Consider the following 26,148-nt stretch of genomic DNA (forward strand, 5'->3'; position numbering starts at 1 on the left):
AGTTCAAAACAATGTCCTGTTTCATATTTTCTGCCCATCTCTAAATTAGTTCATGCAACTGAATGCTAAATACACATTAGACATGTTTAATTTATATTTCACTGAACAAACTGCAAAGATAAATTAAAGGATTCACCAAATAAAGCAGTTCACTTACCACACAGACAAACGACAGACTGGCTCATCTCAATGTTCTGACAACTGTCAACATGGCGGCTGAATTAACACTGTAACTCATGTGTTAGCCATTCTATGAAATTTAAACTCATTGCGTGCGTCATTGCCCCTTGCGGCCGGCAACCCGTAAGCTGGTACCCCCGTGCAACGCATGTGCTTTTTTTTTATGCATGAATAATCCACTATCCGAATATTCCACACATGAATAATCGGGAGTACACTGTACTTAATTACAGACACAATTACTGACAGTTATTCATACATTTTGAATTTTAACATATCTTCACAATTGGTACTTAAAAAAATTCTGTTATATTATAAAGTAGATTTTTCAGCCCAATAAATACAAACTGACCATGCTGAGAGTGGTGGTTTATTAAAGATTTTTAGAGGGCTAACTCTGTCTGAGGGGGCTACTTTTAGCAGTCTCTGTCTTGGAATACCCAGTTTAATTTTCATCAAAGAGTTGTTCTGGTGAATCTCCTCTGATTTGAAATTATTTTACATTCAGTTTAATGTGTAGCAATGATTACCTACATATACAGAAACACAGGCTTACAGTTGTGACTACATTATGGTTTCTAGACAGAGGTCAAGCATAGTCTTTCAGTCCAGCCCCACACATTTCTCATGTGATTTTTTTTATCTTCTATATATCACTTATATGTGAAAAGAGTCCCCATACCAGCAGTCCATAAGGACTGTGGGATTGGAACAGTCCAAAATATGTCAGTCTTAAATATTCAGAAGTGCTAATAACTTTGTCTCTTAAGTTTACCCATGATATTCTTTTGCAAATATGACTGATGTGTCCTCTCTGTGTCAACTTTGAGCCAATATAGAATCCTGTAAGTTTAATTGTTCTCTTTCCTATATTTTTAGATAATTCTAACAGAAAATTTGTTAGAGGAGAACCATTTCACAGCAGATTCTTGTGATTCCAGTGACATTTTTTGTAAGACTGGTGTGTCTTGATGGGTTGCAGTTATTGTTGTGTCATCTACATATGTAGGAATGCGGAACATGATGTGGAAAATTGATGATTGCAATTATGAAAAAGAATTGTCCGAGAACTGATCCTTGTAGTACCTCTGTCTCAACAAATTTCGTCAGAGAACATCTGTTTCTTATAGAGACACATGATTTCCTGTTAATCCAAGAATTAAGCAATTACTTTTATTGGTGTATTATGTACCATATAAAATTCAGTTCCTCAAGCAATGTGGACACTGGAGATACAAAGTAGCGAATTTACTGCACCATAATTTGAGCTTTTTTTTTTAGTGGTCTAGAAGACCAACAAGATAGGATTAATTGAGAAATGATGAAAATTCACACAAACTGCAAGTTTTATCAGAGATTCATTCCAGTGAGAGTGTCACACAGATGCTCCTCTCTTCTCTTGTGCCTGATATAGCAAGAAAGGGGTATCATATCGGTTTATTTTTAAAATCTGAAGAGTACTCATTCCAAGACAACTCAAACTAATATAATTTACTACAGCATATACTTCACAATATGAGTAATGCAGTTAAATAAGAGAAACTTGAAGTTAAGAAGGAACTTACTGATAGTTGTTCTTCATAAACACTATTTACTACTGGAACAGGAGAGGGACAATGGCAGTTGGGAATGATGCACCCACTACCCTCCGCCACACATCAGGAGATGTCTTGCAGAATAGACATGTAGATGTACAATGACGAACCATGCCAAATTAAGGTACAAAGTGTTTTAAAAATATTTAGAAAATACGAAATAACAAAAAAAATGGAATAACAAAAAAAGGAGCCTGTGGTGATATGTTTCATTATGATTATGTCACAAATTAGCTTTGAAGCTTTCAACCAATGATAAGTCATGATAGACGCAAATCTTTCTATCATTGCTGCTATTCCTAACATTCTTTATGTAAACACGGATTTTATGCATCATGTAACTGTTCTGTATTACTTTCTTTCAATTAAATTATATGCAGTGTATCAGAAGTTGCTCCCTAAACTCCTTCTCAGAATACCTTCTCAGAATACCTTCAAGATACAGCACTTCCCTTTTCAGTACTGAAAAATAAATATTGTGGTAAAGCTATGTAAAATAAGCAGTTGGTCTTGGGTTTGGAAACTTATTTACATTTCTTTCCTTAACAGTTTTCCAATAATAAAGTACAAGAAAATCCTATAAAAGATTATAGATTTGTTTCCAAACCAGAAATTAGTATTTGCTGTATTACTGAAATTGATGGCAACAGGTTCACAAACTTGGCAATTTATTAAAAATTGAATAATATCACCAGTGTCTCATCATATGAAATATTACTGAAACTATCACTCACTACCCTCATTACTACAGGCAATAATCAGGAAGTAATTAATCTGTTTCAGTTTCATTATAAGCAGATGAATTATATGAATAATAATGATAACTGACTGAGAAATATTGTGTGACATACAGTTCTATTGTATCACTTAGTATTGGACTGTTTATATTAGTAGTTCCCACACCTTCTGCTGGTGCTTTTCTACCTCTCCCCATTGATATTTCAGGTAAGAACACATCAGTCAACATATATACAACATTTAACATCACTATCTCACTACCCTTCCAGATGAAATTATAATCAACAGAAACAAGCACATTCCCACAAACATTTATTGAATCATTGTAGAAAGTAGACAATAGCTGATCATTTACATCTTCACAATCAGTAGTATTGGAGTCATCACTCACTTGATAATCTGATTCAGCAGCAGCCTTCATGAATATATTCTTTGAAAATGTCACATAATCTGATCCATTTTTCAAACATACATACTTCGTTCTTGTTTCTGTTGAGTCTGTGGAAAACTTACCTTTTGCAACAGCAGGTAACTGAATTGTGAAAAAATCCTCATCTCCTAACAAAGCATATGGAGCAACACTCAAATAAGAACTTATATTATTATTGCATGTTTCCTTTGATATTTTCCTAACACATGTTGCATTACTATTAACTAGGTATTTTACTTCCTGTGAAAGAACACATGACCCACTACCCATGCTTAACAAATTTTGAGGTAGTTCAAAATAGCTGCTGTACCTGAGAGAAAAGTCTGAACCAATGTTCCATATCAGCTTAATTGGTTCCCCGTATATGTACTGACTGTTCCTGATTACTGCATCTGATGGCAAGTTGGCATCGTTGTAGAAACTGTTTTTTCTCTCCTTTTGTTCCACCAATGCATTCAGGACTGGGAGTGAAACAATTTTCTTCATTTCGATGAAGTATTGGCCCAAGTAAGGTGAATTAGCAGTAACATAGCACAGAAGATGAAACCATCCATTGTGCAGAGAATGTAGGTGATGCTTTTCACATGCAAGTGAATCATAATCTGACTGCACCTCATTGTTTGATGTGCAAATGAAGACTTCTTTGTCACGCTGACTGCAATCCTGAAAAATTCATAATTATTGTAAAAAAAAACAATAAATATAAGCTGTAATCTATGGTACCTAAGAAATAAAAATTATGAATGTATTCAACAGAATCATCTAATCTCCTAGAGAACACCATTCTGGAATTCTCAGAGTATAGACATTACATTGTAAATACATTACTACTCTTCACTGAATTTAATACAGTTGGTGTGAAGTGATGTGTGTAAATACCAAAGCAGTTTATGGATGTAGGTCATCAATTCTGTCTGTGACAGTTGTGAAATGAAGCCTGCAAAGCACTATTTGTTCAACAAGTGCTATTTTTGTTACATTTGATTAGTATTCTTAAACCCTTCTACCAACTACAAGTGTCAGTTGTCCTAAACTATAAATGGGTTGTTCTACTCTGAAACTGTTACTCATCAACTTCAGATAAGGATTGCCTCCAACTTTGTCATACTTATGATTTCCTAACATTTTGCTCTTTTTGTACCAAACAGACTTGAGTTTCTCCTCAGATTTGTTTTCAAAAACATGAATCTACAACACAGTGCCTGTACCCACCAAATTGGTGCTTTATCTATATGCCAAACTACTATCAGAAGCAGCTTTCTGATGCTCACTGCAATACTATCATCAATCTCACAGCCAAGCAACACAATGAGGGTGTGGTTTCAGTTCTTAAACTAAGGAATCAATTTGGCACCAACACCTAAATCCACACCTAACTTGGGTATCATCAGCACAGCGGAACAGGCAGCTGTATGGTTTCTACTTGAAGCAACTGAAGAAGTATTTCACATAACCTATTATATTCTCATTTGAACAAAACTTACAAAACTAACCATCTCTAGCAGGACAATGGCAGCCATACGGGAAGTACAAGAAGATCTCGATATCATGGTGTAACCGGCCAACAAAGGTAACACAACTGTGGTCCTATCTCATCAGGATTACACCCAGAAAACGAGGGGCCTGCAGAGCATACCAGACAATTGACACTGAACCCACCAAGAGGGGATCGAGGAAGACAATGGCCATTCTCAAAGAATCTGGCTTGCCAGATGAGGTTATTACCAGGCTTTGATGGAGAGCAACAGATCCACTGAGATTTTATGGACAGTCTATGCCCCATTGTTAACAACACTGGTACCCCAACATACTCACACTCTAAGCACCTGAAGAATTTGCTTAGCCCTTATGTCGGGAAGTGTTCACATCATATTCACAACTCCAGGCATTTTTCTAGATGCCTGAACAACTTTAGGCTTATGAGTACTGACATCCTTGTGAGCTTTCACGTTGCTTCTCTTTTACCAGAGTGCCTTTGCAAGAATCCTTAGAACTTATTTGCTAGAAATTTGACACTGACAAGTAACCTTTTTTAGGCATGTCTCAATGTCGACAGACTTTCTTATTGAAGGTGGCTACTACAAGCAGACGAAAGGAGTAGGCCTGGGGGTCCACATTTACCAGTCGTCACTGACATGTATATGAAACATTTTGAGGAGGAAGCCCTGGAATCAGCCCAAAGGAAACCTACCTTTTCTTCTGATAAGCAACAATGTCTTTGTCATATGGCCACTTGGAAGAGAGATGCTCGATGACACACGTCTCAGTTCCATACAACAAAACACAAGTTTTACCATGGAAGTCTGGATGTCCTGATAAAAAGAAAGGGGACAGCACATTGGGAAGACCTATGCCTACACACGGACAGCTGCTACCACCCTGTGCAGAGGAATGGCAAGCTAAAAATATTGATACATAGTGCTCGCTCCCTTTCTGACAAGGGGTCTTAACCAAAAACTTTAACATCTGATGATGGTATTCTGGAAGAAGGTCTACAAAAAGTGGAAAATTCATAGAGTCCTACGTTCTACAACCCCTTTACAACTGGCAAAAACAGAAGATAAGTCTCAGGAGGATGCAGCTCCTGCATTTATTCATTTTTGTGACAATTATCTGGCAAGGAGGACAATTTCTTTGGAAGCACCAAGCGAAGGCAGTCTTCTGTCTACCAGCTAAAACATAGGCACTGCTTGGTGGAGTCAAAGATGATCTCAGACTACAGAAAGCCAGAGTCTATCACATATAGACGAACATCAAAGAAATCAGAATACCTAAAAATAACACTTTTGTAAAATTAAGTTATCTTGAGGAATACCCTAACAAGTAAGTCCATACAATTGATTTACACTGATAATTTTCACAGCTTTTACAATAAGCACATAAAAAATGAGCCAAAAATATTAACTACCAGCTAATTAACAGTCAACTGTCAACAGTCAACAGTCAATAAATTTCAGAATTCAATTTCTCCAGTTTTGTAGTCACTTCATCCATACGATTAACTGCAGAAATAGTTTGTAAGTTACACACTATCTCATATGAGAAGACAACTGTAGCCATCAATAGACATCTTGAATAATAACTGCTTGGTTGCTCTTTTAACGTTTCGTAGCTTAGAAGCCACATCACCACATTAGATATTTTAAATCAGGGCATTAAGCTTGCGAGATGGGCAGGACCAAACATTCTTTGTCTATGAATAAATGACGCAGACAGCAATTCATCACGTAAACATGCTTTCTGCTTATCTGACGAATTGTTAATTGCATCAGTATTTTGTAGGTATTGCCTGATGCGCTTTACCTTAGTGCGGTCTTATTGTGTTACTCATAGTGACTACAAACTATTCAATCTAAGACGACTCTCAGCCATGTTGCTATGAGGAATAGCTGTGTTATAGAAGTCATATGGCCTCCTTTGGTAATGACAGCTTTCTCAGCACATCCCATCTACAACTGAAGTCACAAATGATGACATTGGAGTTTGGGCTTGTTCTGTGCACCTACATTAGACCTTCACCGACAGCCAGTGGGCATTCAGTAGTGTTCAGTAGTGTTCTGAGTGCTCTGCTATGAATGTCATAGTCAATGCGAGCCCTAAACTTGATCATAGTGAGTTATTTAGTGAATTTTTATTTAGTTTGTAGCAAGTTGTCATGGCTGGTAGTGATAGTAAGCTAAAGTTCTACACAAGTGAAAGAGATAATTTGTAGAATACAGGCGTTCACCGAGTGTAAAGCATTTATATGTGCGAATCGCAACTATTGCTTGGAAATGGCAACAATGTAGTCCCCATATGCATGTCAACCTGCACGAACTGCCATTGTTCATGGATCGGCCTGTAGTCAACTTAGCTAGCAGACAACGCCCACTCAGTGCTTCTATGTACACAAATGCAGATGTAATGGAAGGAGTTAAAGATCACAGAAATATTATATGTAATGGAGTTTGAAATAGATTAAATATATTAGTATGTTCAATGAAGATTTGGACATGTTTCTGAAACATATTAATATCGCTTAGGCTATACATGTCTTCCAACTTCTACTGAAACAGCTACTCCCGTCAGCCACCTTGCTGAGTCTTCTTAGGGAGAAAGTTTAATGAATATAATCTGAGAACTAGTTGTCTAACCAGTGAAACTGGATAACTATTGGCCACATGCATGAGTGAATTGGAAGCAGTGGCTACCACATGTTTTCATTTTACCATTAAGTTTTTTTATATTAAAAGGGAAACATTAAAATATTTATTTTTATTTATGATGGTGGTGATAGCCTACACAAAAGCAAACAAGTCATGGACATATCTTCATTCAATGAACCAAGGAAATTTGAACATAAAATGTACATTTTCTTTTGTTTACAGTATAAATGAACTTGAAGACAATATCATGAAAAAGGAAGGCAATGCAGATGAAGAGGAAATCAGATGCACAAACTGCAAAAAGAATTTGATGGGGTTTTGAAAGATCTAATTTGAAACAAAGCATGTGAAATACATGACTTTCCCCTCAGAATTATTGAAATCCATAAGGAACTTACAATAACAAAACTATTACATATTCCTTATAGGATGTTAGAGATGAGCGAAGTACCCCCAGTAAATTTCATGTTCCATGGCTCATTTGTACAATTAATCATAATGATATGGAACGAGTCATTTTATACTCACATACTACATTCATTTGAAAATATGGCTACATGCTTACCAATCACAAGTTTTTAAAAAAAAATAAAGATGTGAACTAGTAATCCCTACCCACCTCCTTTTACACACTGCAGTAACAGAAATTCTTCAACAGAATAGAAGGGGCTGTCAAGGATAAACGTTTTTGGTTTCTTTTCAAATTTAACTCTGCTGTCTATCAGACATTTTATGTCACTGGATAAGTGATTAAAAATGTTGGTGGCAGGACTGTGCACCACTTTTTGTACTAGAGACAGCCGTAATATTGAGTAATGAATATCATTTTTTCTTCTGGTATTGCAATTACGTACATCATAGTACTTTTTGGACTGTAGTGGATTATTTACAACAAACTTTGTGGAGGAAAAAATTATCATGAAGCAGTAGTCAAAATGCCTACAAGATGATCGTGGGTGAGCACCACATATTATTCTTATAACAAGTTTTTGAGCAATAAAAACTTTCTTTCTTAAAGATGAGTTGGCACACAACCTTATTCCATAGTACATTATTGAATGAAAAGACACAAATATGTCAGTTTACTGATTCATCTCTCCCCAAGACCTGCAGTGATTCTAAGTGCAAATGTGACTGAAGTAAGTTGTTTTAAGAACTCCAATTTTTTTCCACTAAGTTCTCGTCAATATGAACACCAATTTTTTTAAGTTTCTACTTGTTATTATTACTTCACCAGTGTTACACTTAAATATCACTGGTCTAGTACCTCTAGAAGTGCACAGCTGAATGTGTTGTGTCTTTTGAAACAGAGTGAGACTATTCACAGGAAACCACTCAATAAAACTTTTCTTCTGTTGCTATTAAGTATATTTGGATTGATTAAAATACTAGTCTCATCCGCCAAAAGAACTAATTCTGCTTGTTGCATATTAGAAGGAAAGTCGTTTACATATTCGAAAAACAATAAGGGGCCTCAGACAGAGCCTTGTGGGACCCCATCAGTGATTTCACTCCGGTTAGAATAAGCTCCACTGTTTACACCAACTAAATTAATAGGTACAACTTTCTACCTTCTTTTGGTAATACGTTGTCCATTGGTTGGCTATACCATCAGTTCCATAAAACCTCAGTGTCCATTGGTTGGCTATACCATCAGTTCCATAAAACCTCAGTTTATTTAGAATATAGACTTAAAGAAAAATGTAATAGTTCCATTCCAAGGTGTGAATATTACACAGCCAGTAACTGAACAAGTTGTGATTGCAAACTAAAAACACAAATTATTGACGCAATGAAACACTGGTAGAAAAAGAGGATGAGCAGTTTGGATTCTGGAAAAATGTAGGAACACATGAAGAAGAGATTGTAGAAATAGAAACCGATATTTATAACATTTTTCAAACCTAGTGAAAGCAAAACACATGAAGTGAAAAGTTATCTACAACTTGTGCAGAAACTAGATTGCAATTACAAGAGTCAAAGGACAAGAAAGGAAAGAAGTCATGGAGAAGGGAGTGAGGGTTGTAGCTCATCCCCAGGGTTATTCAGTCTGTACATTAAGCAAGGAATAATAAAATCAAAAGACAAATTTAGAAAGATAATTCAAGTTCAGGCAGAAGACACAGAAACTGCTGAGACTTGCCAATGACATTGTAATTCTGTCAAGGAAGACAAGGGGTTGGATGATCAGTTGAATCGATTGGGAGGTATCTTGAAAAGAGATTAGAAGATGAATACTAACAAAAGTAAAACAAGGGTACAGTATCCAAGTTAAATCAGATGATGCATAGGGAATTAGATTAGAAAATGAGACACTAAAATTAATAGATGAGTTTTGCTATTTTGGCAGTAAAATAACTGATAATTGCTGAAGACAAAAGAATCTAAAATGCACGCTGCCAATAGCAAAACAGCATTCTGGAAAAGAGAAATTTAATAACACAAAGTGTTAGAAAGTATTTTCTAGAGGTATTTGTCTGGAGTGTAATCTTGTACAGAACTGAAACATGGACAATAAATAGTTCAGACTAGAACAGAATAGAAGTTCTTGAAATGTGGACTTTGAAAGTGGGTAGATCAGATAACTAATGAAGAGGTATTGAATCAAACTCAGGGAACAAAGGACATTTATGGCACAGGGTTCAGGCAGTAGGATACAGCCTGAGGCACCAAGGAATCATCAGTTTGGTAATGGATAAGTGTGTGTGTGCCGGGGGGGGGGGGGGGGGGGGGAGTTAAAACCTGTAGAGGGAGACCAAGAGATGACTACAACAAGCAAGTTCAAATGGATGTAGGTTGCAGAAGTTATGCAGAGATGAAGACACTTGCATAGGATAGACAAGTGTGGAAAGCTGCATCAAACCTAACTTTGGGCCGAAGACCATAACAATAACAACAATATCAACTACATGGAGACATTTCAGTGCAGGTTCTCCCCAAAACAATCTGTCATTTTCACTTTCAGGCTCAAACATACACAATGATCTCAACATCAACTGGGTGTTAAATCTCAATTCTTGTTCATTCAAAGACTGTGTGATTCTGCTAAATAGGGCCAAACTGCAGGAAACGATCCGTGACAGGAGCAAAAAATTCATGTGGTCATATGGCAGGAAATGCATTCCAAGGAAGGTGCACCCACATGAAAGTAGAGTTAAAAGATTTTTGATAGTGACACAGTATCAGCAACAGGCAGTTAGCTTGCCAGCAAGGGGTAAGCCAGACAACCATGTGAACCATTCTCCATGACAGCTGTCACAATCTTTATCATTTACAACATGTCTAGGCCTTATTACCTATGGACTTGCATCCACAGTGACGGATTTTGTACTGGTACCTCACACAAGCCACCCAAGTGCTGGGATTTCTGTCAGGCATCCTTTTCATACATGAGGCTAATAATGCGAAAGACCTGCCTCAAATTACCCCGCTACCCCCTCCCCCCTCCACACACTGTACACACCACTACGTCAAAAGGTGAGTCAGCTGGTTGATAGAAGAATCCAATTTCAAGTTTATGCCCACCATGTGGTGCCCCATAACATTTCTGTTAGAATGGCCATGGCATACCATTAGGCTCTTCAAAGTATAGAGGACAGCCACATGAATAAAATTCAAAAACTATTTTAGCTTAGATGCACTTTGTAAAAATAATACACTGACCAGAGGTGTGTCTTTGTACAGAGCAATTGAAATAAGGCCCTACCTGTGTGTGCACCCTGAACAGTGAATTCAGTATTCAGTATTCAGTATTCAGTTTATTCACCATTGACCACTTACAGCGGAATAGGTCTGAACATTAAATATACAATTAACAATAACTTTACAGTAAAGTTTTTTACAATTTAATTCCTTTTCTCTTAGGAATATCCTTATATACTAATGTCAATGCTTATTTCAAAATATTCTGTTATCTTATAAAATGGGTGTTTGAGAAGCCAGTCATAAACCTTACGTTTGAAAATATTATTGGTCAGTGACCGAGCAGATGCTGGAAGTTTATTGAAGAGTTTTAAACTCATTATTTTGTGTGAGTTTGTAGTCTTTGTGAGTCTGTGTCTTGGTATGTCAAAGTCCAGTTTGCCTCTGGTGTTGTGGGGATGTATGTTCTCTCTGGTCTCAAACTCATTTAAGTTGCTTTTGACATAAAGCAGTGCTGTGTAGATGTATAGATTCACCACAGTTAATATCATGTGCTTGATAAAGAGGGGACGGCAGTGTTCCTTGGGCTTAGCTTTGCTTATTATTCTGATTACTTTTTTTTGAATTTTCAGAATTTCACTGACAAAGCAAGAATGTCCCCATAACAATATGCCGTAGGAAATGTGTGACTGAAAGAGGCCAAAATATACCACCTTTAGATACTCATCAGTGACTACATCTGTCAGTCTCCAGATGAGATAACACACTCGTGCTATTCTTTTGCAGATATGGCTAATGTGTTCCCCCCAGTTTAATTTTGAGTCAATGTGGAATCCTAACAATTTTATTGATTTGCTTTCAACAGCTGTAGTTAAACCCAGAATTAGTTCTTGTGTTTTATCAGGATTACACAGGAGCTCATTAGAAGAAAACCAATCCATTACTAGTTCTAGTTTTTCCTGTGTTGCCTGATGCAGTTCTGTTGTGTCATGGTGTGTATTGAGCAACGTTGTATCATCTGCATAACAGACAACTGAATTTGCTCCTACATGGTAAGGCAAGTCATTAATTGCAATGATAAACAGAAAAGGACCTAGGACCGAGCCCTGAGGCACTCCAGTCCGAACTTCCTTCAGTGAGGAGCATCTATTTTTAATTGATACATACTGTCTCCTGTTACTTAAGTATGATTCGATTACATCCAAAGATGGTTTGTGTATGCCATAAAATTCCAGTTTTGCAAGTAGGGTGTTAGATGGTATGCAGTCGAAGGCTTTGCTAAGATCGCACAGTACGACTGATACTAGATCCTTATTTTCGAATGCTGTTAACACCTGGTTAACAACTTCAGTGACAGCAGTAGTGGTGTTTTTACCATGCTGATATGCAAACTGTCTGTTGGAGAGGAGATCATGCTTATCAAAATAGTTATTTAGTTGACTGTACATTACATATTCAAAAACTTTAGAGAAAATTGGGACAACAGAAACTGGTCGATAGTTTTGGGGCAGATGCTTATCTCCCTTTTTAAAGACTGGTATTACTTTAGCAGTTTTGAGTGCATCTGGGAAAACTCCAGATTCTAAACACATATTAAAAATGAAAGAAAGAGGTTGACAGATAAGGTGTATTATTTTTTTCATTACATAGTTAGAAAACCAATAACAGTCCATACTTTTGGAGTTGGTGAACCTTGCCACAGCTTTTACAATATCCTCTGGGGTGACAACCTTCCAGTGGAAAGTATACATACTATGGGGCACAGCACTAAGATGATCTAGTGCACAAGTGCCATTTTGCTTGATTTTGTTTTTCTGCTCACTCACTGAGGTTAGGAAGTAATTATTTACTTCTTCTGGGACCAGCATTGCATCTTGTGTATGGGTTTGTGAATTATATTGGTTGATGATATCCCATGCTGCTTTACATTTGTTGGGAGCACTTGCTGATGGCGTGCACTATTCCAAGCTGCCACCTACTGAGGGTGCTTTGGAGGGCCCGCCACAGAATACACAAGCAGACCACTTCAAGAATATAGTAACAGTAAAGACATAAAAGAGACTGGTTGATTATGGGTGGAGGTCCAAATTAAAAGTTATTGTTACATGGTTGCAAATTTTAATTGTGTAAGCTCATGGAAGAAAATACTGTATTTAAAATAAATGATTCACATAGCTAAAGGTAGCAGAAACCTCATTCTCTTTCAGTGTGGCATTCGCAGTACAGAAAAGAAGTTACCAAGCACGGTGAGAAGTTACATTGGAACTGATTACAAGGTCCAGCTAATAACTGTTATTAAAGAGCAAGTGGGGTTACAACCAGAGTCAAGTACAGTGAGGCACAACAGCACTAATCAACATAACAAACGCCTAAACCACGGACACTGAATCTTGCCCAAACAATCTTTCACATAGTTTCAATTTCTATCTCGGTGGATTTGAGTTTCTTCTTTACTGCAACAAATACATCAGCTCTATTGCTCATTAGCCTATCTTTCTGATATATGCTTAAATTTTCCACAAAAATCTCACTGTTATCAACTGTTTAATCATCTTTCTGTACCTAGTATTCTTACACTTGTACTTCCAGGTTTCCTCTAGCTCTGCTTAACAACACTCAGGTAGATTTGGAGATTCAGAAAAATGAAATTATGTAGTTTTGTCGCTAATTTGGAAAGAAGGCTTACAAGATCTATATTTGCATTTTGGAATGTTTAAAAACAGAGAAAGGTCAAGAAGAGTGAAAAATAGTATTAACAATAGAATAGTTGAGTTTCTGACATTCCATAACTGAGGAAATGGGTCTTTTCGACAATGCATAAAATATTTTTATATTTGACTTAAACATCTACATCTGTACTCTGCAAGGGGTGCATGGCAGAGTGTATGTGCCACTGTACCAGTTATTAGGGTTTCTTTCTGTTCAATTCATGTATGGAGTGAGGGAAGAATGATTGTTTGAATGCCTCTGTGCATGCAGTAATTATTCTAATCTTATCCTCACAACCCCTATCTGAGCAATACATAGGGGACTGTAGTATATTCCTAGAGCCATCATTTAAAACCAGTTCTTGAAACTCTGTTAATATACTTTGTCAGGATAGTTCATGCCTATCTTCAAGAGTCTTCCGGTTCAGTTTCTTCATTACCCTGTGACACTCTCCCACAGACTAAACAAACCTGTGACCATTCATGCTTCCCTTCTCTGTATACGTTCAATAACGCCTGTCAGTCTTTTCTGGTATCGGCCCCACACACTTTTCTAGAACCAGTTGCATGAGTGATTTGTAAGCAATCTCCTTTGTAGACCAATTGCACTTCCCCAGTATTCGACCAACATACCCAAAGTCTACCACCTGCTTTAACCACAACTGAACCTAATGAGTTGGCTGATTCAAACAGTGACTCACTGATGTTATAGTCAATGGATACTAAGTTTTCCTGTTTTATTAAGTGCAAAATTTTATATTTCTGAACATTTAGAAAAAGTTGCCAATCTCTGCACCACTTTGAAATATTATAAATATTTGGCTGAATATTTTGTGCTCTATGCACAGCACTCTTGCAATTTTTACTCATTTCACTGAAAGCTACTGTAGGCACTTAGCACATGTGATTTCTATTTTATGTACAAATTTTCCGCACATAGCTTTGTGGCGCTCTATAGATTTGTCATTGGTCTTTTTGACTTTACAGAGGTTGATTTGACACTTCTTCCACTTCCTAGATGATTTTGGTCCAATACCCCTGCTTTTGTCTGTTCTGCTTACTGCTCTTTCATTCCCTTGAGTTCCCTCACCAGCTGAAGTATGGACTTGTTTCCATTTTCTTATTTGTTACTATTTTGCAGATGACCCACGTCTTTATTGCCCCTATTTCCAAGATATTGTAAAAGGTACGCATCAGCCATCTCCTATATGCAATCTCTGTAGCATATTTACAAGTCATATGATCAATCACATCCATCCCACACTTAGTTGCATTGTAGAATGTTATGGTTTCAGGTTTCTTCTTTCCTTCTCTGCTTATTGCTGCTTCAGCATGTAGTGTACTTAGAAGGATGACATTTTTATTCTTACTTCCTTGGTACACAGTCATGGTGCAGTATCTATGGCCAATCTGGTGCAAGATGGTGATGGAGTGTATTTCAACATTTAGCTTCTTTACCTCATGGGGGATTTCACAACAGTTCTTGTTCGTTGTATCAACTAATGACTTTATTTTCTTTGAGCTTCTTAGCAAGTTGAAGAGACCTGAAGTTGTCTGTCATCATGTTTCTTCCTTGATTTGCAAATGGCTCCATGAGACACAAAACACGTAGTCCCAAAGTGGTTACATCTCTTTATGTGAGTTCTCTTTTCAAGTTACGAGAAAGCATTACCTATGTACTTTTTTGTTGCATTGGCTGTGATCCACTATTATTTGGGAGCACATTTGTCGGGTTTGTTGGGCATTAGTTGAATGAACCCACATCTTGTTTCGCTTGGTAATGGTTGTTTGTCTATGGTCATATTTTCTCCATCGCAGTAAGAATGAATACTTTTTTTCTATGGACTTTCCCCAAATTTCAGATACAAGAGTGAATTTGTTGGCTACTAGGTATTCAGTCCAGGTTGATTTTTCATCGAAACGGAGAAATCTGAAAAGCTCCACACATCTGCCCCTAGATAAAAGTGGGAGTCCAAAAATGCAACCACAAATCACCCGTAGACATACCAAACACTGATGACAGAGTCATTTACGCATTAGCAAGCGTAAGTAGTCTGACTTCTTCTGTCCTTTGGAATGTTTACAGCAGACCTCCTTCCAGAGTAAGAACAATTGGCAATCTCTCACTCTGTTCCATCCTTAGTGACCACCTGTTTAAGAGGCATTCAACCACAGTTCCTGTGACAAATGAGGTGAGGACTGATTAAGATCTGCACCTGAATTTTCTCCCACTAATCCCACCTCAATCAAAGTGTCTTCATCTTCATTTGTCTTTGATACAAAATACTCATGTTCATCAGTGAAGTCAATTTCCAATTCATCATTGGAATTCTCAAGAGATGTAACATTGCTCCATCAAAAGGTCCCTGCAGCTGAGATTGTTGAAAAACATCTTTCATACACGAAGAATATTATCCAAACGACACCGTATAAACTGTGGCACACTTGAATATGCACTTGCAAGATCACATTGAGCCCCCTCTGCCATTTTAAGTAATCAAATGAAATGGCCAAGAAAATATAAACATTTTGCATATCACAATGCATCATTGTCAAGAGAAGAAAAAATTAGAAAAAGTCATAAGATTTCATGAACAAAGTAAAAAAAAACTTTATATGAAACAACCAAAATATGTGTCAGGAGTCATTTTGACCCCTTCCACCATTCTTGTGTTAATCCATCCACTACATGAGAAGGAAGACTAACAAAATGTCAGCTACTGCAGAGGAGTGTCACTTCTACCAGTGTCACACAAAATATTATGAATAATTTTCCTGAAATGAGTTGAATAAACAACTGGAAGAATATAAGGCTCATTTTTGAAAGGGAAGATACTGCACAAAACACATTTTTAACTTATAACCGATAAATTGTCACAGAATGTTGAACAGAAAACCCATAATACTATCATTTATTGCTTTCAAAAAAGTACTTCATTCTGCAGATAGAGAAATAATCGATAACATCATTGGAGAACTTATTTTTAAAGCAAAACTAGCATATAAAATTTGTGAAACTCTAACAACTACAATACGTAAAGTGAAATTCATGGGGAAAATGTCTCACCCATTTCAAATAAAATCGTGTGTTAGACAAGGGAATGGCTTATCACCTTTACTGTTTAACTGTGTGTTAGAAAAAATTGTAATGATCTGGAATTTTGAAATAAAAACAGCAAAAAATGGAACCAATAATTCTGATAAGAAAACAAACGGAATTAGGGTAATCTGTCTAGCTTCGCAAATGATTTTGTGACAAATTCAGAAGATCTGACAGAATAAATCTTCTGGAATGAACAGACAGTAGAGCTGGACTCAGAATTCTACCTGGAATAAAATTTCATGACAAATATGTAAAATGCACCACAATACACAGAATTACAAACAGGTAAAAATAGAGGAAGTTAGTACATTTAAATATACTGAAGTAGCCATACAGTAAAATGGACTAGAAGAATTTGAAACAGGTTTAAGAGTTGGAAAAAATGGAAAAAGCATGTGGTTTATTTAGTATCTGTACTCCAAAAACCATCCTGTTGGCACACATGTAAACTATATGATCCAGCAGCTCTGTATCCATCTCAATGTCTGCTGGCAGGGATACTAAACTTTAACTAAAAATACAAGTAATGCACCTCTAGAAATACAAAACTGAAACACTATGCCATTAACAATTTACAATGAACAGAACAGAAACACTTGAAAGATAAAATATTATAAAAATAATTGCTGTAATACCAACTACAGATGGTTGGAAAATGAGATCTTCCAAAATACACAGCAAATATCAGAAGTAAAACCAAAACAAAGATTAATCTTCTTTAGGCACCTCTCCATAATGAATGAGTACAGTCTAATGAAATGAATATTTCTGTATTTCTCAACAAAAAAAAAACAATGCTAAATAAAGGACACTTTCTGGGAAAATCAGAAACAAGTCGGACAGACGAAAGGAAAAGATACTATGGGGAGAAAATATAAGGAGCGATGGAATCATAGGAAACAACAAAGAAAGAAAAGACACTGGAGTTGTTATGTGGTCCTAGTTGATCAATATGAAGACATTATAAAAAAATCACCATTGTAATAAAACATTAAGTGCATAATAAATTGCATCTTTTTAATGCATAGCATTGACTTTTACTTATTGGTACAATGACATACTCATGGAAGCAATTTTGACAACTGCATGCTAGGGGTAAAGGTGCTCCTTGTTACCTATCTTGTGAGATTGCACTTTGATCCATACTTTACATAAATATTGTCCCTTATGCATTCCTACACCATTCATCAGATTGTGATGAAACTTTGTTGAGTACTTGTGTTCAAGTCTGCAAAGTTTTCCGAGTTTAGTAGAGGTGACAAAGAAGATTCCTGACATTTGGCAGTGCTGCTGCCAGCTTTCAACTTAACCGCAAATGGCTGCAAGCAAAAAGAATACTCTATGGAGCTGTGATAATACTGAGGCATTGCCACAGAGACATATACAAAATCATTTACACAATAGTATATAGTTTAGCAACAATTGGTGTGTTTCCAGTGCATGAGTGTGCACATACGACATCATTGAATTTAATTAAATAAAAACAGTGCCATTTCAATTAATATATGATACAAAACGTGGTGTTAAATGTGAAATTCCAAATACTCATCAACATTAGATAACAGATATCACATTCATTTTCCTTTCTTTTTCCAAGTGATTTTTCAGTAGTAATCACTAGAGACCATATTATATGCATTTGCATATTTGGCTCCTTTTCATCAGTTATTGCATATTTTAACTAAAAACTAGTGACGATACATATTTTTGCTCTATGTTTCCAATATTTTAAAAATTTAGACGGGCATTCTCTAGCTCGATCTAGTTTTGATGCCTCACAGATTTACTGCGACCTAGAACTGCGTGCAATCACTAACCGAGAGGCCACTGCCTAGCGAAATTACAGGAGAGGAACAGGAACAGGCAGACAGAGTCAATGCTCCTGCATCCACACCCCCAGTTAATCCCCTCCACCGCCATACCGTACATGTTGGCAACAATTAAATTAAACTACGCAAGCTTATAGTCGCCCGCCCACTGTTTCAGTTTAGCTGTCCATTTACTTGTACACAGTTGAACATGTTTACGACATGTGGAGTGTAATTTGTTGGGTGCCATGCCGCCCTAGAAAAGAAACTTCGTTTCATGGATACCTGACCATCCTGGAACATTTACATATGACAGAATTGTTTTATATTGTCAAGTTTGCGAGAAAAACGTTTTGTGCAAACAAAGTTTCAAATAGACCAGCATGTCAAGACAAGTCTTCATATCACAGGGATGCAGAAAAAAGGACCACAACAACTTCTGACAGCTGCAATTTGCAGTAGCAGGGATTTGTCCAAAGGTAACCAAAAAATTTGGTTTAACATGGAGCTATGTGAAACATTCATTGCAAGCAATATTCCTCTTCACAGACTTACAGACCCTATCCTCAAAGGTTTCCTGTAAAAATATTGCTTAAATCAAAATAAACCAGATGAATCAACATTGTGTAAAAAGTACATACCAACATTATACGTAAATATTCTGGAAGAAAAACACAATGAACTCAATTATTTGGATTTCAGTTGACAAAACAGCAGACACTTGTGACTGCTGTATTGCAAATTTAATTGTTGGTGCCTTAAAAGAAGAGCCTTCTTCTTCCTATTCAGAGGCCTGCAAAGAACTTGAAAAAGTAAATCATTCTACAATCGCCACATTTGTGAATAAGGGTATTAGAAAAATATTTTCAGAATCTTCTGCAGATGAAAGGGTGTTTGGTTTATTTCTGCTGATGCTCCCTGTATGATCAAAGCAAGATAAGTCCTCCGAGTATTTTATTCCAATTTGATTCATGTGACGTGCTCTGCTCATGGAGTACATCACCTTGTTGAAGAAGTATGTTCCACGTTTGTGACTGTAAATAAACTGATTTCATCCATGAAGAAAGTGTTTCTAAAGGCTTCTGCCTGCACAAGACCTACAAAGAAAAATTACCAAATGTGCCTTTACCTTCCAGACCAGTGGTAAGTCGTTGGGGTAAATGGGTCAAAGCTGTGTTGTTTTACAATGAACATTTTGAGGCCATTAGAGAGGTAGTAAACAACTTCCATATCGCAGAGCCTTTGGCAGTTTGCCAGTGCAAGGAAGTTTTTAAGGATTCTAGTATTAAAACAGACATTGCTGTGATTAGCACTCATTTTTCTCACATACCTGAAAGTATTAAAAAACTTGAAACTCAAGTATTGGCACTGAATGAATCTATTCAGTTAATGAATAAAATTATTCTAGTGAACTCTTCATTGCCACAGGTATTCCCAAGAAAACTTTAAAGAAGTTTGAAAACATTTCAAACAATAACCCAGACTTTGAACCATTGTGTCAAATTAATAGTTTTATTAATGGGATGGCTTAACTTTAACCAGAAACAATAAGTGCCAACATAGCACCCAAATTCAAATACTGCCCAGTTACCTCAGTTGATATAAAACGGTCCTTTTCTGCTTATAAAGATGTTTTGAGTGATCGAAGACACAATCTTACTTCCAAACATTTGGAACAGTACTTGGTCATTTATGTTTACAATAGCAGAAAAATGTAAAATAAATTGGAAATGATCTTTTGGGGCAATGGCATTAATTAAAAGTTAATGCTGTTCAAAAAATTCGTGACTGTCTTTTGTTTTTTAAATAAAATATTACAGACTTTTGTACGTGCACCTCTACGTGTAATACATCTCGAAGATGGTCCTGTACATATCGACTGTTTTGCTGCGACTCATTCGATCGCATCCACTTGTTACCGACAACAATAGCTAAGAAGGAACAATTCTTGAAACACAGTATTTGTCCCCATTTTGCAAATTTTTAGAAAATAACCCAAAAATGTCCCCTTCCTAACCTCTACCAGAAGGTATTCAGAAAATGATAGCAGTGTTCTAAATGTAGCAATTCCTCGTAATTGATACGCACAGGTTCGGCTCTGAGATATAATGCATGCAGTAACTACCATGTTTTTATATTATTTGATCTTGCATATTTTGACATTTTTCATTCATTTTTAAGCATTTTTCACCCATATTGCATACATATTTTAAGGTTTTTATGATACATATAATCCAGTCTCTAGTTTATTTATTTATTTAGCCATCTGTGAACATTTGAAAATGTATGGATGTTGTCAGTTTATGTACATTCATATATTTATACAGTTTGCTGTTACATGTAGTTAAACATTGTAACATATAAGTTATTTACAGTCCTTATCAAAACATTACATTTAGTTAAATATTGTGAAACAAGAGTTATTTACAATCATTGTGTACTAAGGAATTCACTTATAGTGTAAAAGCAGTGATCCTGCAAAAACAATTTAAGATTTTTCCTAAAGTGGTACATGTTATCTGTTTCTTTTATTTTCTGTGACAGTTTATTATACAGTTTTACACCTTCATACAAGAAGCTATTTTTGAGTCTTATGTTTATTCTTCCTGTCTAGGTGAAGACAGTGACTTGTTCTTGTACTATATGAAAACTGCTATTTGTGCTATAATTTTCTATGTTTTTCTTTATGTCTGCTATGGTTTAGAATATAAATTCACAAGGAACAATTAGAATTTCTAATATTTTGAAAAGTTCTCTGCAGTTGGCCCACTTACTGCTTTTTGTTATAATTCTTACTGCTCTACTTTGCATTTTAAATACTGTTTGTAAATTCTGAGTACTGTTTCCCCAGAAAATAATACCATAACTGATTACTGAATGAACATAACTAAATCAATTATGCCCACTGAAGCAATTCCTAATTGCTTTGTTTATACCTCAAACAGAAAAGAAAAAGGCATCTTGAGCTTCAGCAACAGACAAGCAATGGGAAGCAATACTGGATACTTTTTGAGTACACATTGTTCAATCTAGATGAACACTCTCACTGAGTTACATCTAGATGCATCCCATTATAATACTAATTATGACAACAATCTTCATCCAAGTGTGGTTATGAATAATGGGTAAATTACGTGTGTATTACAGTGCCCTCAAATTCAACCCAAACCATTGTCAATAGTGGTATCATGTGACAAGTTAGCCTATACGTTTATTGACACACATATGCAAGTACAGTTTATGTCCCCAAATGACATATTTGGTGCAACAAATATCATGTGTGAGAATTACGTAAGAACATTCAAAGTACAATGGCAAATTTACAATTGTTCATTATCACTACCACCACCGCCAAAGGTAGATCACAAATTTCTTCAAATTTGTTTCACAGAAAATTCTGATGAACAAATCAATTAATGGTGTCAATTCAATATGAGTAATAAAAAAGAAATTGTCACTGTACTACAAATTCCGTTCTATCAACACAACAAATTATTTCAATTGTCCGGAACTGTCCTTAAACAAATACCAGCTGATTCAAGCTGAGAAAACATCCGCTGGCCACCACAAAAGACAGTAGAATGCACCAACTACTGATGAAGCTGTGACATTTATAGTTGGCAAAGAAATCTAAAACTGTTTCCAGTACAACACATAGCTTATGACAGAACTGTGCCAAAACCAAAGCAGTGGACTGTATTTCCTAGATGCACCCAGAGCTACAGGCAAAACTTTTCTCATTTCATTTATTTTAGCAACCATATGATCATGAAAAGACATTGCACTGCCAATCGTATCATCTGGAATTGGGGCACCTGTTTTGGATGGTAGCCCAACAGTACAATCAACACTGAAATTGCCACTGAATATGCAAATCAATGAGATATCAACATGTAATATCAACAAAAATTCTGGAATGGGTAAAGTGCTCAAATCATGTCACCTCATTATGTGGGACAAACATAATCTACCACTCAAAAAAGGTTAGGAAGCACTTCATCATACACAGAGATTTTAGGGGAAATTAAGAAACTTCTCTTCGGTGGGGCACTCATTTTATCATCTAGCGATTTTCGACAAACTGCACCAGTTACACTGCATTCAGCAGCCACTGATGAACTTAATGCTTGTCTCAATCATCAGTTTTGAAGCAAAATCTGCAGAAATTCACTTTAAAGGCCAATGTCTGTCTACAACTACAACACAACACATCTGCTGAATGTTTTATAAAACAATTGCTGGATACTGAGAATGATAAAATAACAAACTACGAATTCACACAATATATCACAGTGCCAACAAACTTCTGTAAAACCACAGTAACCACAGACGAATTGACTAACAAAGTTTTCTCAAATATTGCAGAGAATTACAAAAGTGATCAGTGGCTCACTGTATGTTCTATATTAACAGCCAAAAACAGTGATGTCAAAGCCATCAATTTCAGCATTCAAAATGAAATACCAGGAGAAGCAACAATGTATCAGCCATCAACACCGTAATGAATCAGTCACTTTATTTGCCAGGTATGCCGCCTCACCTTTTAACACCAAAAATTGGTACGCCTATCATTCACCTCTGAAAAATAAATCCATGACAACTTTAGATTGGTACAAGGCTTTCAGTGAAAAAGATGACGTCATTGGGAGCTCCTATGTTAGGCTAGTGATGGAGCCCATCAGTGATACAGTGGGCAGGTTGGGATAGAAAGGCGATGTCAGGTTGGGATAGAAAGGCGATGTCCTCTGTGTTTTCTTTTTAGAGACCTTGTCTGAGATGTGGAGGCTCTGTCAGCGGCAAGTGAGCAGACAGAATGCACTCAGCTGCAAATTGTGGTTCACGTTGGTATGAATGATGCCTGTCGCCTGGCATCAGAGGCCATCTTCGGTTCTTACAGGTGGTTGGCTGCTTAAGTGAAGACATCTATCTTCATTCAGGGGGTGGAACCAGAGCTAGTATTCTGCAGCATAGTCCCCAGAATTGATCACTGTCGTCTGGTTTGAAGCTGAGAGGGAGCCTTAAACCAGAGGCTCAGATGATCTTGTGGCTATCTCAGATGTGGATTTCCCAACCTCTACTATTGGATGGAGAATTGTAGGAACTCATTAACAGGTTAGGCAGGCACTACATGCAGAAAGTGGTTACTAGGATAGCAGACAATGTATGGCGTGCACATGTTGGTTTTTTAGGATAGAGAAATCTCCACAAACTTGATAACATGCATTCCGATTAAAGGTAGCATTCATCACAGTGTATAGGAGAAATAAAATGTTTATTTAGTATAAGTTAATTGTAGAACACCTAATGGAAAGGTCCCAGAACTAGCCTTGTTTAAAAACAGTAACAATATTCAGATAATACTAGGGACAGAAAACTGGCTGCAACCAGATGTTAATAGCAATTAAACTCCAAACTTCGATTGGACTATGTTCAAACCTGCAGGTGGCATATGCCATCATGGGATCAAAATTAGTGTCATCTTTCCAGCACCGGCAGGGTATATCGCAAAGACAAGTTGAATGCTGGTGGTGGAGACACATTTATAGCCATAGCAAAATAAAGCTAGAAAATGTTGGTGTCAGAGGCTCAGCCTATGAGTGGGTAAAGTCATATCTACAAAACAGACACCAAATAGTTGAAGTCTTGCACAAAGAAGGAAAAAATTTAACTTCCTATCAACCGGAAAAACAGTGTGTTAAATACGGTGTCCCGCAGGGTTCCGTACTGGGACCAATCTTGTTCTTGTTGTTTGTAAATGACCTGGAACCATCCAGCCCTAACTAAAAGCACATTAAATATGCCAATGATACAAATACACTTATCAAAGGAAAGACCCCAGAAGAGCTCCAAAATGAAATAAAAAAGAGCACTTCACATGTATCAGAATGGTTCGCAATGAACAAACACTATGCAGCTACACACAGTGCAGAATAAACAGCCTTTAACTGCAACCATAGAACTGTTAGGCAAAAGACTTGAAATTGTAAATAGCACCAAATTTTTGGGAGTTTGGATCCAAGACGACCTAAGATGGCAGAAACACACACAACATCTATGTAGTAAATTAAATACCATTTGTTATAGTATAAAAATTCTTGCTGGATGCACATCAATGCAAGCCATAAAAAATATGTACTATGCCCAAGCAGAATCACTACGAAGATATGGTTTAATTTGCTGGGGAAATTCACCACCCAGCAAAAGCTGTTTTATTGCACAAAAAAGAATTATAAGAGCCATGGAAGGCTCAGCACCTCGATCTTCATGCAAACCCTCATTTAAAAAGCTTCATATTCTTCCATTACCATGCATATATATCCTAGAAACAATAATGTTTATAAGGAAAATCGTAGATGAAAATAGCAAGATTTCTCCAAAAAACCAAAATATCCATTCATACAACACAAGGAATAATCAAGATTTACATCTGCAGTTTTCACATACAACACTAAAACAAAAAGGACCCTTGCAAGCAGGAAAAAAATAGTATAACAAACTACCCAAAAAAATTAAGGCAATAACTCGTATGCATAAGTTCAAAACTGCAGTGAGTGATTACTTGCTACAGAATTGCTACTATAGTGTTAATGAATATTTATCTACAATGTAAACATGTGAAAAATTTAAATAGTTTATACAATTAAGGCCAAAATAAGAAATGTGTACATGTAGATATATCTGTGTATTATATGTGGTCTATTACATATATGTATGTGTCTGTACAATCAAGACCGAAAATACGAAATTTGTGCGTGTAAAATTTATTTGTGTATTTGTGAAATGTTATTCCCATATGTTAGAGTTATATTGCTATATACTGAAAACCATACAACATTTTTTCTGTTAAACTTTATTGCAAATTATTTGACTTGTCCTATATCATTATGTACCCCTGTTCAGTGTATAATTCACAGGACCAATAAATATACGAGGGCTATCCACAAAGTACATTACGTTTTGGAATTAAAAATAAATAAAGTGTTGGAAATTTTTTTTATTATATACAGATGAAATCTTCACTTAAATGCTACTTTTCTACATAGTTGCCATTTAAATTAAGGCACTTCTCGTAGTGATGGACGAGCTTGGAAATTCCTTCGTCGTAAAATTTGGCCGCCTGCGCCTTCAACAACGTGGTTACCTCTCCTTGAAGTTGTGCACCGTCATCAAAACACTGCATAGCCAACCGCTTCTTCATTGCTGGGAATAAGTGGAAGTCGCTCGGTGCCATGTTGGGATTGTACGGCGGATGAGGAAACAACTCCCACTTAAAAGATTCGAGAACTTCACGAGTGGCATTTGCCGTGTGGGCCCGGGCGTTGTCGTGAATCAGCAAGATCTTTGAGCCCAACTTTCCCCTGCGCTTGTTTTGTATTGCTCTTCTGACGTTGTGCAGAGTTTGGCAATACCTTTGAGAGTTTATTGTAGTGCCTCTTTCCAGGAAATCCACAAAAATCACACCTTTTCTGTCCCAAAAGAAGAGGTAACCACGTGGTTGAAGGCGCAGGCGGCCGAATTTTACGACGAAGGAATTTCCAAGCTCGTCCATTGCTACGATAAGTGCCTTAATTTAAATGGCAACTATGTAGAAAAGTAGTATTTAAGTGTGGCTTTCATCTGTATATAATAAAAAAATTCCAATACTTTATTTATTTTTAATTCCAAAACGTAATGTACTTTGTGGATAGCCCTCGTACAATACAATACAATACAATTTTGGCGGAGACAAATGTTAAAGGTGGATCAAACACTATCATCAGATACTTTTATAGATGCTCCTGCCTCAGCAGCAGTAGTGG

At 36.5% G+C, this 26,148-nt stretch overlaps 1 protein-coding gene across 1 annotated transcript in view; it reads right to left on the minus strand.

Moving 5' to 3' along the window:
- Nucleotides 1–2,403: 2,403 nt before the first annotated feature.
- The window catches only part of LOC126176876 (uncharacterized), a 51,020-nt gene continuing 27,275 nt past the window's right edge, over nt 2,404–26,148 (minus strand). Inside the window, exon 3 of the mRNA XM_049924070.1 lies at nt 2,404–3,606. Coding sequence (XP_049780027.1) covers nt 2,545–3,606 — 1,062 coding nt within the window. The 3' untranslated portion in view covers nt 2,404–2,544. The remainder of the gene's footprint in view (nt 3,607–26,148) is intronic.

Source organism: Schistocerca cancellata, chromosome 3 (genome assembly GCF_023864275.1).
Source record: "Schistocerca cancellata isolate TAMUIC-IGC-003103 chromosome 3, iqSchCanc2.1, whole genome shotgun sequence".
In the NCBI taxonomy this organism is placed as follows: Eukaryota; Metazoa; Arthropoda; class Insecta; order Orthoptera; family Acrididae; genus Schistocerca; species Schistocerca cancellata.